The sequence below is a fragment of the Cantharellus anzutake genome, assembly GCF_015039405.1.
Source record: "Cantharellus anzutake strain C23 chromosome Unknown EI90scaffold_1, whole genome shotgun sequence".
NCBI lineage: Eukaryota > Fungi > Basidiomycota > Agaricomycetes > Cantharellales > Hydnaceae > Cantharellus > Cantharellus anzutake.
In genome coordinates this window covers 734436-749325 of record NW_024066951.1, presented here as the reverse complement: position 1 = coordinate 749325, position 14890 = coordinate 734436, and the positions used below count along the sequence as shown (strand labels likewise).

Sequence of the window (14890 nt, the reverse complement as noted above, 5' to 3'; positions counted from 1 at the left end):
GGGGGAGAACTCGAGGTAACACTAAGTAATCTTCAATTTCTTGTCATGGTGGGTTTCCCTATCTGTTGCCCTTACCAGTCAAGTGGCCACTCACAACACACTAAGTACACAGACTTCAAAAATGGAAGGAGAGGGGGGAATCATCTATTCCATTTCAATCGCTACATAAAATTCCAAACAGTGAAAGAAATTGAAAAGAAAAACACAAACTTCCTCATACCACTCCAAACACTGCGTCAAAACTCCGTCCCTTTATTTCATTCGACTCTCCTCATCCATAGCTTTCTAACGATACCGATTTTGTGAAATTTGGTGGAGATTTGACTGAGAACAGGAATCCTCAGAAATGGAATATATATCTTGATTATCCATGCACAGGGAAACTTGGGCCAAATAATTCCAAGACTCCTCCAATGACTTCTTTAGCATTTGTATCATTTAACTAGCCTGTATTCTCCTGGAATTTCAATGAGACTAGCTCACATGTGAGCATTTGCATAGTTCATATTGTCCCATGACTCCCATCATGCTTGATAATCAGAATATCTCCACAACCACTGAACCGATTAGGGTGAAATTTAACACTGAGTCTTTGGGCATTTTTCTCGATTTAATGACCCCCAAGATCTTCCTCTTCCATCAACTTTTGACCTTGTTCCCATGGTTGTGGTCAAGTGCATGGACTTTGCACATGAGGACATCTCAGGTTGAATTTCTCCACCAAATCTCAACCAATTCCTTTGCAAAAAGGCTCTTTCGGTTCGTACAAAAACCCTCTTTCTTCTTTCTCATTACTCCCCTCTATAATTCCTTTTTCCTAATAATGTACAAGGGTGAGTGCCCAATTTTGATGTATTTGCTGCATAAGGTTCCATGAAATTGAGCACACCCGTTATGCACTCCTACAGCATCATATCTGATTATGCAGGCCACTACAAATGCTTTGATCTCAGGGAAACCTTTGAAACTGTGGCCTTCAGAGAGGCACATGAAGCACTGTCCAGTATTATATTGGCCATACTTGGGTTTTTCCATTAATCTAGCAACGTCGATACTGAGTTTGCTAAGTCTATTGGCCAAATCATCCACATTGGTTTTCTGAACATGGTCTGTGGTCTCTTGTTTGGGTTCAGGCTTGGGTGCCATGGCTACCCTGACTTCTTCGTGGGTTTCAGAAGACCCATGCTTGGCTTTCTTATGGGATTTCTTTTTCTTAGACAACTTAGAACTTTTATGGTGCAGAGCTGGTTGGTCTTCTTCAGAATCCGAGGACTCATCTGAGGAGCTATCTTATTCGGAGTCCCCTTTGTCATCGGAGGAATCTCCAGATGATTTGTCGCTGTCTGAATCCAAATCCTTGTCTGACTTGTCAGCATGGTATAGGTCATGTTTCAATAGTTCTTTTATGGTCAGAACTACTTGTGTCATGTCTGGGGAAACTGTGAGGCCCCTCCAACAGTTGTGAGCTTTAAGCTCACACTTGACTTTACCATGAAACTTCATGGGTTTGATACCACAATAAAAATAATCATCTTTGTCATTTGCGTTCAAGGCATGCCTGGCTTCCAGGGACTTTGTTATGAGCCTGAACTTGTGATGGTATGTGTCAAAGTCTTCACAACGCTTTATTTTGCAGTCTTTATCGATGAGGCGCTGCAAGTCCTTGGTGCGGTACACATGATCTTCTTGATCAGTGGGGTAATAATTTTTGAGATCTGTTTTCAACATATTCCATCTCTGTTCTCAAAGCTGTCCAATGTTATGATGAACTTGGCTTCCTTTTCGGAGCAGTAGGATACTACATACTCGCATCTCTCTCCATCTGAGAGGTGCACCGCGTTGGCATGAAGTTTGAAGTCAAATAAGAACTTCTTGAGCTTATACCTTGGTGCATCCCTGGAATGGGAACCAGGCATATGGCTAATTGCCGACATAGCAGCTTGGGCAATGGGGGCTGCAGCTAGGTTAATTGGAGTGGGTGCTGGTGCACCACCAGTGTGAGACATCTTCTCTAGTCTTGCAAACTTGAACTTGTATATAGTGTTGTGCGGTAAAAAAAAAAAATTTCTTCTGGCTGACTCTCAATCAATAGTCGTTTGTGCGTGAGGGGTGTGTATGAGTGGTGTGGAGGAATAGTATTTGGGAATAGGACATTCTTGAACAAATAAAATGACTCCTCCCCCTGTAAGGACCACCACTACTGCAAGCAGGCTAGAGATCTAACCCCCTAAATGCAAGCAAATTTGTGGGAGGGAGTCTAGGATGTTCTCAGCTCGTCCTAGGTTCGGTCTGGGTGCTAACAAAGCAACATCACAAAAACTCTTTAAGAATTACGTACCCCTGGTCCGTCTTGGACAATTGTCAGGGATTCCTTATAATACTCAAGGAGTCAAGCTTAGGGTTTCTTTTTCTACTTGGATCTCTCAGCACTACAGTCTCTTTGTAGTCAAAAGGGAGGTCCCTTTACCATTCCTATGTGTACAGGGCTTTTAAACACATGGAACAGCAATAATGTGGAAAAACAAATGGAAAGAAAATATAAAATGAAAAATTGTTGTTACAGGCACCATGTGGACTGTTAAGTACAGCCAATGGCCAACATGGAAGTTCAATAAAAGAAAAACAGGGGTGATAAGTGGGCCATATCCACTAATAATTGCTGTCCTCCACCAATTTCCACCATCACACCACACTCATCCGTCTCTTCCTACCTGTAGCATCCCTTCCCGACCTCTTCATTTGATTCCCTGGGTTCATAGCTTTCTCCTGATACCAAATTTGTTGTGAATGGTTGAGATTTGACCAAGTGGTGGGTGTGAGAATTGTGAAATTGGCCTGTGCACAGGGTTAGACATCCTGAAAAGTGTCCACAAGAGTCCCCATGTCAATTGGATCTTCATATGCATCCTTTGTGATTTTTCTGAATATTTTTGAGCACTCCAGAGTGCATTTTGGTTGTTTGTTTACTTTGCAGCCTGTCATATCCATCCACGACCATTGACTTCCACTACCTCTGATCTCTCTGGACTACCTCCACTCCTTCTTCACTAACCTTGGAGCTCCCGTATTCTGCAATCACCTCTGCTTCCCTCAATGGTCACCACCCCCTCTTTTCAATATTACCTACACCTCCCTAAGTACAGAGCCCTGAAGGCTTCTGGACAGCTCCGACATCTACTAGCACACTCCCACCTCTGCTGGGCAATACACTCGCTTGCCCTGCAAGCCCACCTTCGGGCCAATCCCTCCTTTCTGTTTCTGGGTTATCACCTACCATTCCGCTAACCCTGTAACCCGACTTGTTGGTAATATTCAATCAGCTAATGTTTAACCCCGTTAGCTCCACTCCACTCAGCCCTGTCATTTACAGGCCTGCCCCCACTGTAACTATATATACTTGACTTGTACATAAGTTACACCTCAGTAATAAAATCGACTAGAGTTGACCCCCTTTATTTCTTGTTGCCAGTAAGTAAATTAGGGCATGGACATGTACATAACTTGGTACAGCGCTCCTGGCATAAGTCGCTGAGGCCGAAGCCCTCCACCATGGAGACATTCCTTTGTCTCGATCCGGTCTCTGACACAGCCGAAGTTCACAGTTTTTGTTCAACAAACTTTAAACTCATTTGTCAACATAAACATTGTAAGTAAAAACCAGCATATCAAAGAATACCATCTCTGCTCCTAACACTCCAATTCTGGGAAGAAACTAATGAGTTGTTGAGAGATAATTGTAATTTTGCAGAGGGGGCCTTTTAGTATGGCAACCTTTGATGTTCACAGCCATGGGAAAAGTCTTATCACTCGATCAATCCTCCCCATCCTCCTCCCACTCGCTGTCTGAGTTGTCTGGACCCAAGTCAAAAGACTCACCCTCATCATCCCCAAAGTTTTCTACAAAATCTGACAGTTTTACTGCAGCTAGCACCACTTACTTATGTGGGCACTTGGGCTTTATCAGCCAACTCTTCTTTGGAATCTTCTCCTCTTTCAACCTTGCTACCTCAATCTCCCAGGCCCTCACTGCCTGTCAGAGACCAGATTCGAGACGAAGGAATGTCTCCATAGCGGAGGGCTTCAGCCTCAGCGACTTCTGCCAAGAGCGCTGTGCCTAGTGACACATCCATGCCCTAACTTACTGACTGGCAATTAGAACCTAGGGGGGGTAACTCTAGTTGATTTTATTACTGGAGTGTAACCTATGTACAAGCGGGATATATATATGGTTACAGCGAAGACAGGTTCGCAATTGGCAGAGCTGGATGGAGCAGAGCTAACGGGGTTAATCATTAGCCGACTGAATATTACTGACAAGTCAGGTTGCGGGGTTAGCGGAAAGGCAGGCGATAACCCAGAAATGGAAAGGAGGGATAAGCCTGAAGGTAGGCTCTGCAGGGCAGGCGATTGTATTGCCCAGCGGAGGCAGGGGTGCGCTAGCGGACGTTGGAGCTGTCCGGAAGTCTTCGGGGCTCCGTACTTAGGGAGGCATAGGTAATAAGTTGAAATGAGGGGGTGGTGACCATCGAGGGGTGCCAAGAGGATTGCGGAATACGGGAGCTCCAAGGTTAGTGAAGGAGGAGCAGAGTTAGACCGGAGGGAACGGAGGGACTGGAAGTCGATGGCCGGGAATGGATATGACACCTGAGAACAGCTGAGGAATTCTGTCAGGCCTACTCCACAGACAAGGAATTTGGGGACATATACCGTGAAACCCTTAATGGTGGTGTAGCAGGGGGTGCCTACCAAGTGTCAGAGGAAGGGTTGCTACTTTGGGACGACCCACAAACCAACTGATGCCTATGTGTCCTGAGAAGTCTGAGGACCACGATCCTCAAGGAAATTCATGACACCCCTCATGAGGCTGCTCACATGGGCATTGAAAGGATGCTCAAGCACCCGAAATCTAAGTGTTATTGGAAGGACCTTGGAAAGGATACTCCACAGTATGTGGGAACTTGCAACATCTGCCAGAAGATCAAGCATGACAGAGGCAGATCGCTGGGTCTGCTGAAGCCCTTGCCTGTCCCTGACTTGCCATACCACACAATAACTTTGGATTTTGTGACAGGATTACCCCCTCCTAAAGGAACCACGCAGCCAGATGCCATCTTGGTAGTGGTAGACAAGTTCACAAGATATGGGCATTTTATCCCATGCTCCTCTACCACAGATGCGATGGGCACTGCAGATTTATTATGGTGCCATGTAATTAAACATGTGGGGTTGCCCACAGTAATAGTCAGCAATCGGGATCCTCATTTTCTCTTGATGTTCTGGTCATCCTTAGTGCATCACTTTGACACTAAGTGTCATATCCCGGAATCCCGACCCCATGCACTCCCACCACACCACACCTTCCTAACAACTTCACCATCCCCTACACCATGCCTCCCCACTCCCCAAGTCACCTTCCCTCCTGACTGTCTCAGCTCTGGTCTGGTTGCGGCACACCGAACCTTGGCCACTCCCATCCCGGAAGCTCGGTCCCAAGTCGGAACATTCAGAGACTCTGGATTTGCTCCGAGACCCTGACGGACCTCCGACATCCCGTGACATACCCTTAAATCATTCCTCCACCCATTTCATTTATTTGAGTCACCCAACATCCTTCGGATACGCAACTCCGCTTTCGGAGTTACCCGCATCCTTCGGTGATCTCACTCACGTCATCACTTATTAGTCACCTTCCATTCTTAGCATGACTATCTTCTTCTTATCATTCAGTTGGCTAACCCCCCTTACTGTCAGGGCCCGGCCTCGGACTCGGAGGCTCCCTGACCTCAACCCCCATCTGGCCTGTCCTCACACTATGTGGGGCATGAGATGTATAGTAAAAGAAAGGGAATATATACACTTGCCTATGCAGGGCATGAGATGAGAAGAAGGGTAAAGGTCTCATCTCCCCGCATGGTTGCTATATAAAGGAATGGGTCACATGCCCACAACTATACAGCTCTTAGAGTTGTGTAGTGTGACCCAGAGGGAACATCCAGGTGGCAGTGCCAAGTGTGGGAACGTTCTGGGCAAGTTGCTCGCCCAGAACTGTGGCTGTGACCCGTGGGAACATTCTGGGCGAGCTGCTTGCTCAGAAAGTTCCCGCGCTATCCCGTGTGCGCATGTACACAACACACAAAGGCAACAACAAGGCAACAGTCAAAGAATAAAAGGGGGTAAAGTAGGTGGGGAGTCCGGGGCACCCTAAGGCAGGGTGCTGAACCCTGACACTTACCCATTTCTCATTCCCATTCATTTTCTGGCCTCTTACTCCGCCCTCCTTGGCCTGACACCTCAGTTCCCCGTTAAAGATATCGTTTGGGACCTTTCGGTACCCCTCGGTATCATTCAGCACCTTTCGGTGTTGCCCCATTGTCATTCGGACTTTGACTAAGTCCTCTCCATTCCCCTTTATAAATACCCATAGATTAGAACCTGTAGTTCCTCAGTTCTAATCTCGACTAAAATGCTACCCAAAGTCCCTCTGAGTGAATCCCATTCCCGTTCTACAAGATACCTCAGACATAAGAAATACAAGGACTAACTGAGACGTAATGGAGGCACAGCGCTCCCTCCAAGTCGCTGAGGCCATGTCCTTCTTAGAGCCTCTTGTACCATCCAGCAGAACTGGGCTTCCTGGAGAAGCTTCGGTCCACTACCGGAGCTCTCGGATCCCCCTCTAGTTGAGCCCTGCCTGCATTTGGACTCACGCATTTACCCCTACGATCCGGGTTTTTGACACTAAGCTGGCGATGTCTTCAGCTGCACACCTGCAAATGAATGGACAGACAGAGATAATGAACCAGCAATTGGAAGTCATGTTACGAGCTTATGTCAATAAGGACAGGGATGACTGGCATGAATTATTGGATGTTCTGACCCTGTCTGCCCAGCTCATTCCTAATTCCCAAGGAGTCCCTCAACATCAAAGCAGAGGAAAGAGTGGACATGTTGAATGTACGCAGAAGATGGGCACGAGAAGTGATCCATCTGGCACAGCTGTGTCAAGTCAGAGCGCACAATGCCAAGCACAGGTGTCAGGGCGTGGGAAAACGTTACCATGACTCGCCGTTGGCGACCGTTAAGGTCCGCTGCTTCGGCATAACAGCCCATCAAGGGCAGGGATGACAATCGCGGCGGAAAGGGGTTTCGGCTTCAACGACTCATTCGTGAGCGTTGCGCCTTGTACTTGACGCGGCCCCGATATTTCAGGAGGCAGGAGGTGCGACTGGGTCAGACAGAGAGTGCAGGGGGTAACCCTAGTTGATTTTTGAACTAAAGTACGAGGTAGCGTACAACCGGTATTTAAGTATAACGGAATGAATAGAAATAAGTCGCCAGATCTCACGGAGATTGCGGGCGGGGTTAAGAAGGAACGAAAACAAACAAAGAGTGTGGGAGAAGGACAGCCATGCATGGCCGTCAAGATAAACAAGCATGATAAGGAAAGACTCGTAGGCCCGTGACGGGCCGTGGAAACAGGTAGTGGTGACAGGAAAGGGTGACGGGCTTGTTCAGGCGGTGTCGGGCAGGCAGCGGAGTTGACGGGGGAGGGAGAAGGTGTGGGGAGTGATCACCTGACCGTGGGAATTGCCGGGTCGTGACAACAGGAGCGTAATGTATGAAGTGGGAGACTTAGTACTGATCGATCCTCATAAACTCAACCTCCTGGAAGTAAAGGGCACAGGGAGGAAGCTAATGCAGAGATGCATTGGACCATTCGAGGTGACAGAGGTGATAAACGAGAAGGCCTACCAATTAAAACTTCCCAACTCCTACCCTATGCATAATGTGGTGAATGTAGCACACCTAAGGCCTTATTGTTCACCCAGTGACATCTCAAGACTGTTACTGTCCAACCCCAGGGACGATATAAAAGCCTCGGAAGAGTTTGAGGTAGAAGAGGTGGTGGGGCACAGGAAGCGGAAAGGGAAACTCCTGTACAGGGTGAGGTGGAAAGGATATGGGGCACAAGAAGATACCTGGGCAACCGAAAGAGACCTCTGAAATGCCCCCGAGATCCTTGGAAGGTATAGATCGAAAGCGGGCCTGAGCAGATGCAAATAAGCACCCACTTCCCGATCGGGTACTCACACGAAGTCGATTAGCAACACGTGATCAGGGTACACTTCAATCATCTTCTATCTCCATTGTTTTCTTCTCACGATCCCACCAATGAATCTAACTGACAATGTCTCTTGGACTGGCAAGTATGAGCTGCAGGCCCACCCCACATAACTCCACTGTGATCACGGACAAACACAGACAGGACTGCCCAGGTCTCGAGGCAGCTGAAGTATCGTCTGCACCCTTCAAGAGAGCCCCATCTGACCCCATGTGGTTAAACGGGCAGCTGGGACCTCTCGACCCAACCTTCTCACACGTTGCCTTGCACCACATAAGACCTGGTGTTCAATCTCTGGATCAATTATGGCTCTTGCTACCTGAAATCACCACCTCAATGAGGCCGAAGTGCTGAGAGAAAACGGGAACCAGAACTGTTACGGGGATGGGGGAAATTCCCCATTCCTCGATCCGTTCTTATAGTGGGAAGGTGAGAGTCATGTCTAGTTTGTACCATAACTGGAAGTGTAATCGATGAGTGGTCCCAGTCTGACCTGGGAGTGGGCGATCGAATTCCCATCGATCGCGATGGGTGATGTAGTGAGCTATTAAGGGATTGATGATTGATAGTCGGAGATATCAGGACAGAAGGGTCAGCCACGGATACTTGGCGCTCCTCAATGGAGCGTACCGTGTGCGAGGTCGCGACTGGTGAGATGGGTGAGAGCCTCGCGTAGTTGCCATCGGGTACTTGGCGTTCGCAGTGCGAACGTACCGGTAGCGGGTTGATATCGTAGGCGTGCAATGAGGGCTGACTATTAAGGCCTTCGGTGACTTGGCGTTCCCAAAGGGAACGTACCGTTGGCGGGGACATGTGATGACTGGCAAAGGAAGAAACAGACGGTGGATGGGCGGCTACTTGGCGTTCGCGTAGCGAACGTGCCGGCATCGAGGGTAAGTGGGCCTCATAGTGTTCACGATCACCCTGATCGTGATGGGACGTCGTATGTTGAGTACTGGGGGGAGAGCGGAGTGATGAAGACCCATAGGGTACAGGTTCAATAGGACGATACACACGTCGAGAGTCTTCGACTCTCGACTTCGAGTTCTCGCGGCGAGGGCCGTTAGAGGACTCGATATAACCTGACTTATAAGACATAGTGAGAGTTGTACAGTCACACAGGTTCAGTTGAGTCACAGGGAGGGTTGTTACAGAAGACGGTACACGAGACAGTTGTAGAGCAGTTGTTAGTTAGCGGGAACCGCCTTCGGCGGTTTCCGTACATGATGCGTGACTATCTACAAATGGTAAGGTCGCGGGAAATCCCGCGAAACACAAACAACCTCGGCCAGCACCAAAACCCCAATGGGGAAAGCTTTGCACGAGGGGGGGGAAAGGGGTAGAACGGGTAAGGAGGATAGGGTAGCGGGATAGAGGACGGAAAGGAGAAAGAGGGGAGGAGCGATAGAGAGGGGAAGTCTTTGACCATGCGACGGATATGGTCGTTGGAGACTCCGTATCCGTAACAAGAACGTTCCACCTCAATCTCTGACCCCATTGGTGGAATGTTGGGAGTCTTCAAAGGCCGCCACACTTAAGGCTGAGGCCCTCACGAAATTGCGATTGCCTAACGAATTGAGGGAAGTAATATACAAAGTTGAGTCCAAGTCAGGCAGCAAGCATGAGTTAGACAGTCGCATCTTTGCTTTCCAGTTTGTTCCCTGGCAACATCCCTTCACCATAATATCTTGATATATCTACATACTCCAGATCATTTCCCTCCTTGCAGCCTTCATCAATTACACCCGGATCCACAAACACCTGATGGAAGGAGAAGTCCAAGAGGGACGTGAGATACACTGGCTGGAACCCCCGAAAGGAATTTTCCTCGAAGAAAGTTCAACTGATGATTGATCAATGGCAAGTTCACCCGAGTTCGCTGTATACCTAGCTTGTCAGCTGCCATGTTGCATAATCAAGAATGGATTGTTCAAAGAACTGGACCTGAGTGAACATGTCAAGGCTGCTCGTAGTTATCGACTCCCGTTGGCTCAAGGGACTGAAGTTCCCTGGTTCCTCGACTGGCCCAGATGGGAAGACGTGCCCAGACCATTGCCTGGTGCTGAAGACAGGGAGGCCTATGAATTCCGTCTCATGTGGCCTGGCCCTCCCCCATCCAACAAGGACCCATCCACCCTCAAGTTGGTGGAGAGACGTCGTCTAAGCCAGACATTCTACTACCTGGATACTGGACACTTCATGACTTGCGCCAAAGCTCAAGAGGTGGTCATGGATGATGCTGAACATCAACTGGCACAGCCAGACTCACCAACTCCATCTCCCAACTGGCCAGGCGCAGGCAGTTTGGTCTTCCTACCTCCTCTGAATGTGGTGGTGCCGCAGCCAAACGTTCATCCTACCAACACCCCATCCACCCTTTCCACTGACAACTCTTCCACCTCATCCTCTCCCTCAGGTCTGTCGAACCAAAATCGCTGGAGGAAATTGCCTCCAGAAGAGAGAAGGTCCCATCTGTATCCTGGCCAAAGAGAGGGATCAGTCTCAGGTCATTTGGGACGGGCTCGTTGGCAAATGGGGAGCGAAACCCATTGAACTTGGATGGACTCATATTGCCCTGAACCTAGTCGATCCGACTACAACAGGGATGTGGATAGGAGGTGGTCTTCTTGACCGACGTCTCAGGATTTGATTGCTCAAAGGGACAGTTGCCCTAACCCAAGAGACTCGAATCTCAATTCTTCCCCATCTAGTCTGGTACCGTATGGCACTGGAAGGCCACAGTCTATTCTGCAGATGCCAACTTTTGCGATGCTGGTCAATCCTACGTGGGTGGTGGATAGCAACACCAACACCACCATGCCCGTGTTTGTCGTCAACCTGGCAGCTCCTCCAATGACTGTTCATCCCCATCCTTCTATGAGCCAGCCCTACCCTCTGCCCGTACAGTACCTGGGACTGGATCCACATCCATCCTCCTCTGGTGGAGCTCAGTATGACTCCCTCCCTCTGGATTCCTATCGCAAGCGTTTGAGAAGCTGGTCACCCTGGAGAGACAACCTGCAGAGATACGCCCCTCAGGGACCGTGTCATGGTCGGTAGGAGACTGGGGGGCGATGTTATGGATACAGAGTCCCCAACGACCATATCCATGGCATAGTCAAAAGACTTCCCCTCTCCATCGCTCCCCCTCTCTCTCTCTTTTGCCCTCTATCCCAATACCTTACCCTCCTTACTTGTTTCTCCCCCTCATGCAAAGCTTTCCCCATTGGGGTTTTGGTGCTGGCCGAGGTTGTTTGTGTTTCACAGGATTTCCTGTGACCTTTCCATTTGTAGATAGTCATGCATCTTGTACGGAAACCGCTGAAGGCAGTTCCCACTAACTACAACGACTCTCTGCAACTGTCCTGTGCACCGTTGTAGGTGGGATGATCGCCCACACACAGAGCCAGCTTGGATATCCATTTTCACCATTCAAAAATCATCTTGATTCGTTCCATAAATCGATACAAACTTGGTACCTAAAAATACTCCTAATTCCTACGAATCCGTCGATGTCAAGATCGTCCCAATCGGTGGAGATTTGGTGGAGTTAAGTGTTGGGGAGGTTAGCCACAGCGCAGGTCATGGGATCTGGTCATGTGCAGGTGTGGGAAGTTCAATTTAGGCAAGCAGGAAGTCAGAAAAGCATGCTTCACACATTCCCAAGGCATCAAATAAATTGGGAAAAATGTTCTTTAGCCGCGCAAAGGTTATTCCCAGCCACATTTCCAGTTTTGGGTACTAATTTTGTGAAATCATTGATAAATTCCCGATTTTCCTCATATTTTCACATTTTTACCATCATTTTGATATATTGGATGATATTCTTTTATTCTTCTGATGTCCTTTTCAAATATTTCGCTTACGATGGGGTCCAGGAGCCATATGGCACCAATATTTCCCATCAATCATTTCTAAAAAATGTTTATTCTTTATAATCCTGTACATACCAGGATTGAAAAATCAAGTTCTCCCCTCCCTAATTTTCTCTAAGGTGCTAGGACGCATCAGAGTTAGTGTGAGTGTGTTAGGAATTCCTACAGTAGGAGTAAGGGCAGTTGTCTAGCCCACAAAGAGTGGGTAGTGGATACTGAGCCCGGACCTTGCGGAATTTCCGGAGAATTTCCAGGAGTTTTAGGATCGAGGCCAGTGGAGAAAGGAGTTCTTGTGGAGAGTTTCCCCCATGAGCTTGGTTGGCGCTGAGAGCCGCTAGCTCTCTTGCACTGTCCCTTGTAACAACCCCCTCTTGTGACTCAACTGAATCTGTGTGACTGTACAACTCTCAACATGTCCTATAAGTCTGGTTATATCAAGTCCTCTGGCGGTCCTCGCCATGAGAACTCAAAGTCGCGAGTCAAAGACTCTTGACTTGTATATCACCCTATGGAACCTGTATCCTACAGGACTTCATCACCCAGCTCTCCCCCCAGTGCCCAACGGACAATGTCATACATCAGCAAAAGGTCCTCAGGGTTTCACTTCAAATGGTTTGAAAACGATTGAGTTCACTTCTGAACTGAATTGAAACGTGACACCTTTACTAAAATGCTTTGGGAAATTGGTCAATTCAGCCAGTTTCATTGTATTAGAAGCAACAGGATCATCAGAAGTGTCCAAAGTTGACTGCGACAATTTCCTGATGTACCATGATCTTAGAGATCATGAATACTCTGAGGTCCACCTTCCCGTGATGCCAGTATGCTCACTATGCAAGTGCCAAGTAGCTACCCATCCATTGTCTGTTCCCTCCCTTGTCAGTCATCATATTCCCTCACCAACAGTATGTTCCCTTTGGGAACACCAAGTCACCGAAGGCCCCACTAGTCGTACCTCATTGTACACTCATGATATCAACCCACTACCAGTACGTTCGCACTGTGAACACCAAGTAACCGATGGCAACAATACAAAATCTTCACCTGTACGACTGAGGCAGCGTGATTTGACCTGTTCAGGCTAAGTTGCATGATAAAACATGAGAAAACCGTGACCGGTGAGGGAAGGCATGTGAATGCCAAAGCAGTTGTGACTGGGCACAGCCAGGTTTCCCAGCCAGTGGCAAACAGGGGTAGAAACCTGAGGTCAGCTGGACCCCTATGAGGCGTGGAGCTGTATCCCCTCCTGCTAACCTGTGATTAGTCTCATGAAATTACCTTGCTTTCAAGGTCACTTTCTGGGCCACAATTCATGGGAATCTTCACTTTCCCACCCCACTGATCTCTTGTCCCATTGGCTACTACAAATCCTGACTCACGATCTCTTCACGTGCTTTTCCATGTCCCATTCATTTCGTGAATTTTTTGTTTATTTGTTTATTCATCACAAGGCCGTGATTATGTGGTTTCGATCCATTGTGTCCACTCTGCCACTCTGCCACCCTGCCATCTGAGTCCTCTCCCATCTGATGTACATCTCCTTCCCCAATCTTTCATCTTCTACCTCCAAGATTGGACTTGCTGGTTGTCTGAAGAGCCTCTCATTGAATGCTTGCAAAAGTAGGATTGTGTCACAGCCAGAGCTTCACGATAATGCCACATAAGTGTTGAATGGTGTCAGCCCTCCTGTTGGTGGAGGTGCAAGATTGATGATGACATGCTGGATTGTTTGGCCTTGAGATAGTCTGTGAAACCATATGCCCCTGTCAGTGCTTCACTGTCTTTGATTTCCCATCAACAACATCCACCCAATCTCTGGCCACTTCTTCCTTATCAACTCTTTTTGGAGTGTCTGAATCCTTAATGTACCTGTTGTCAGTCCCCCTGCCTTCTGTCTACACCACTACAACAACTGTTGCCATTGACTTGTCTACCATTATCTCAGTCATCACAACATCATCAACTCCTCCTGCATTGACAATATTCAGTGACTCTTCAGGCTTCAAAACTCGCAGGGATTCTGAAGGCTTAATCGGTGGCATGATTGGTGGCGTCCTGGCTAGCACACAAGCAAGTAATTGCTCCAGCTTGACTCAAGAGACATTATTTTCAGGTGCTCGTTCATTTGTGTCCAACATAGTCTTGATGATCTCTCCCTGTGGGTCAAGGGCTGAGGAAAGGATGGGTTGCCCTCTGAGCACCCGTTTCCTGGGCCTTCTTTCTCACCCACTAAATGTCAACATCATCAACATTAGGTTTTCAACTGTTGTGTGATACACTCTTATGTAAAAATTTCTCTCCACATTGCACTGCCTGCCAAAATGACAACGTTATTGTGCACGTCTCTTCCCTGCAATTTGAATACTTGTTATTCTGCCATGGGTTCAAATTCCCACAAGCAAGGTCGTGGCTGCATAAGTGGCCCTTCTAGTGAAGACATTAATTGTTGTTTAATGTCCCATTTCATGAGACTAATCATGGGACAGTGCTTACCACAGCCACACAGTGATTGCTCCCCTGCCTGCTGTCAGGGGACGACTCCTGGGTCCCCATGACCCTCCCCTATGGTCCACAGCCTACTGGTGTAACCAGCCCTATCCAGGGCACAACCTACTGTGGGTAAGAAGATGAGAAGGAAGCTAACTTCTCATCTTCACACAGTGGCCACCATATCAGGAAAACTTCCAGGGATACCCGGAAGTCACATGAAGGGGTAGGAACCAGGCCGGAGCATGTGGGAAGCACGGCAGGTGGAAGCGGGTCCGGACACGGGTCTGGGTCCGGGCTAGTCAGGGTGTGTGCCCTGACTGTTGTAGTTTGAGTTGTCTCTTTCTTTCAATCTTCACTCTATAGATAGTCATGTGACTTTGGAGTCGACTTTATCCTTTCTACT

General features: G+C 48.1%; 1 protein-coding gene across 1 annotated transcript; it reads left to right on the top strand.

Annotated features, from left to right (window-relative positions):
- Positions 1 to 13450: 13450 nt before the first annotated feature.
- On the top strand, positions 13451 to 14335 carry EI90DRAFT_3027400 (uncharacterized protein; the record flags this gene model as incomplete). The annotated part of the gene is given in 5 exon segments (XM_039057983.1): positions 13451 to 13477; positions 13496 to 13528; positions 13595 to 13766; positions 13769 to 13847; positions 13877 to 14335. Coding segments are annotated over 2 exon segments (474 nt in total), but the record flags the coding sequence as incomplete, so codon positions are not given.
- Positions 14336 to 14890: the final 555 nt, after the last annotated feature.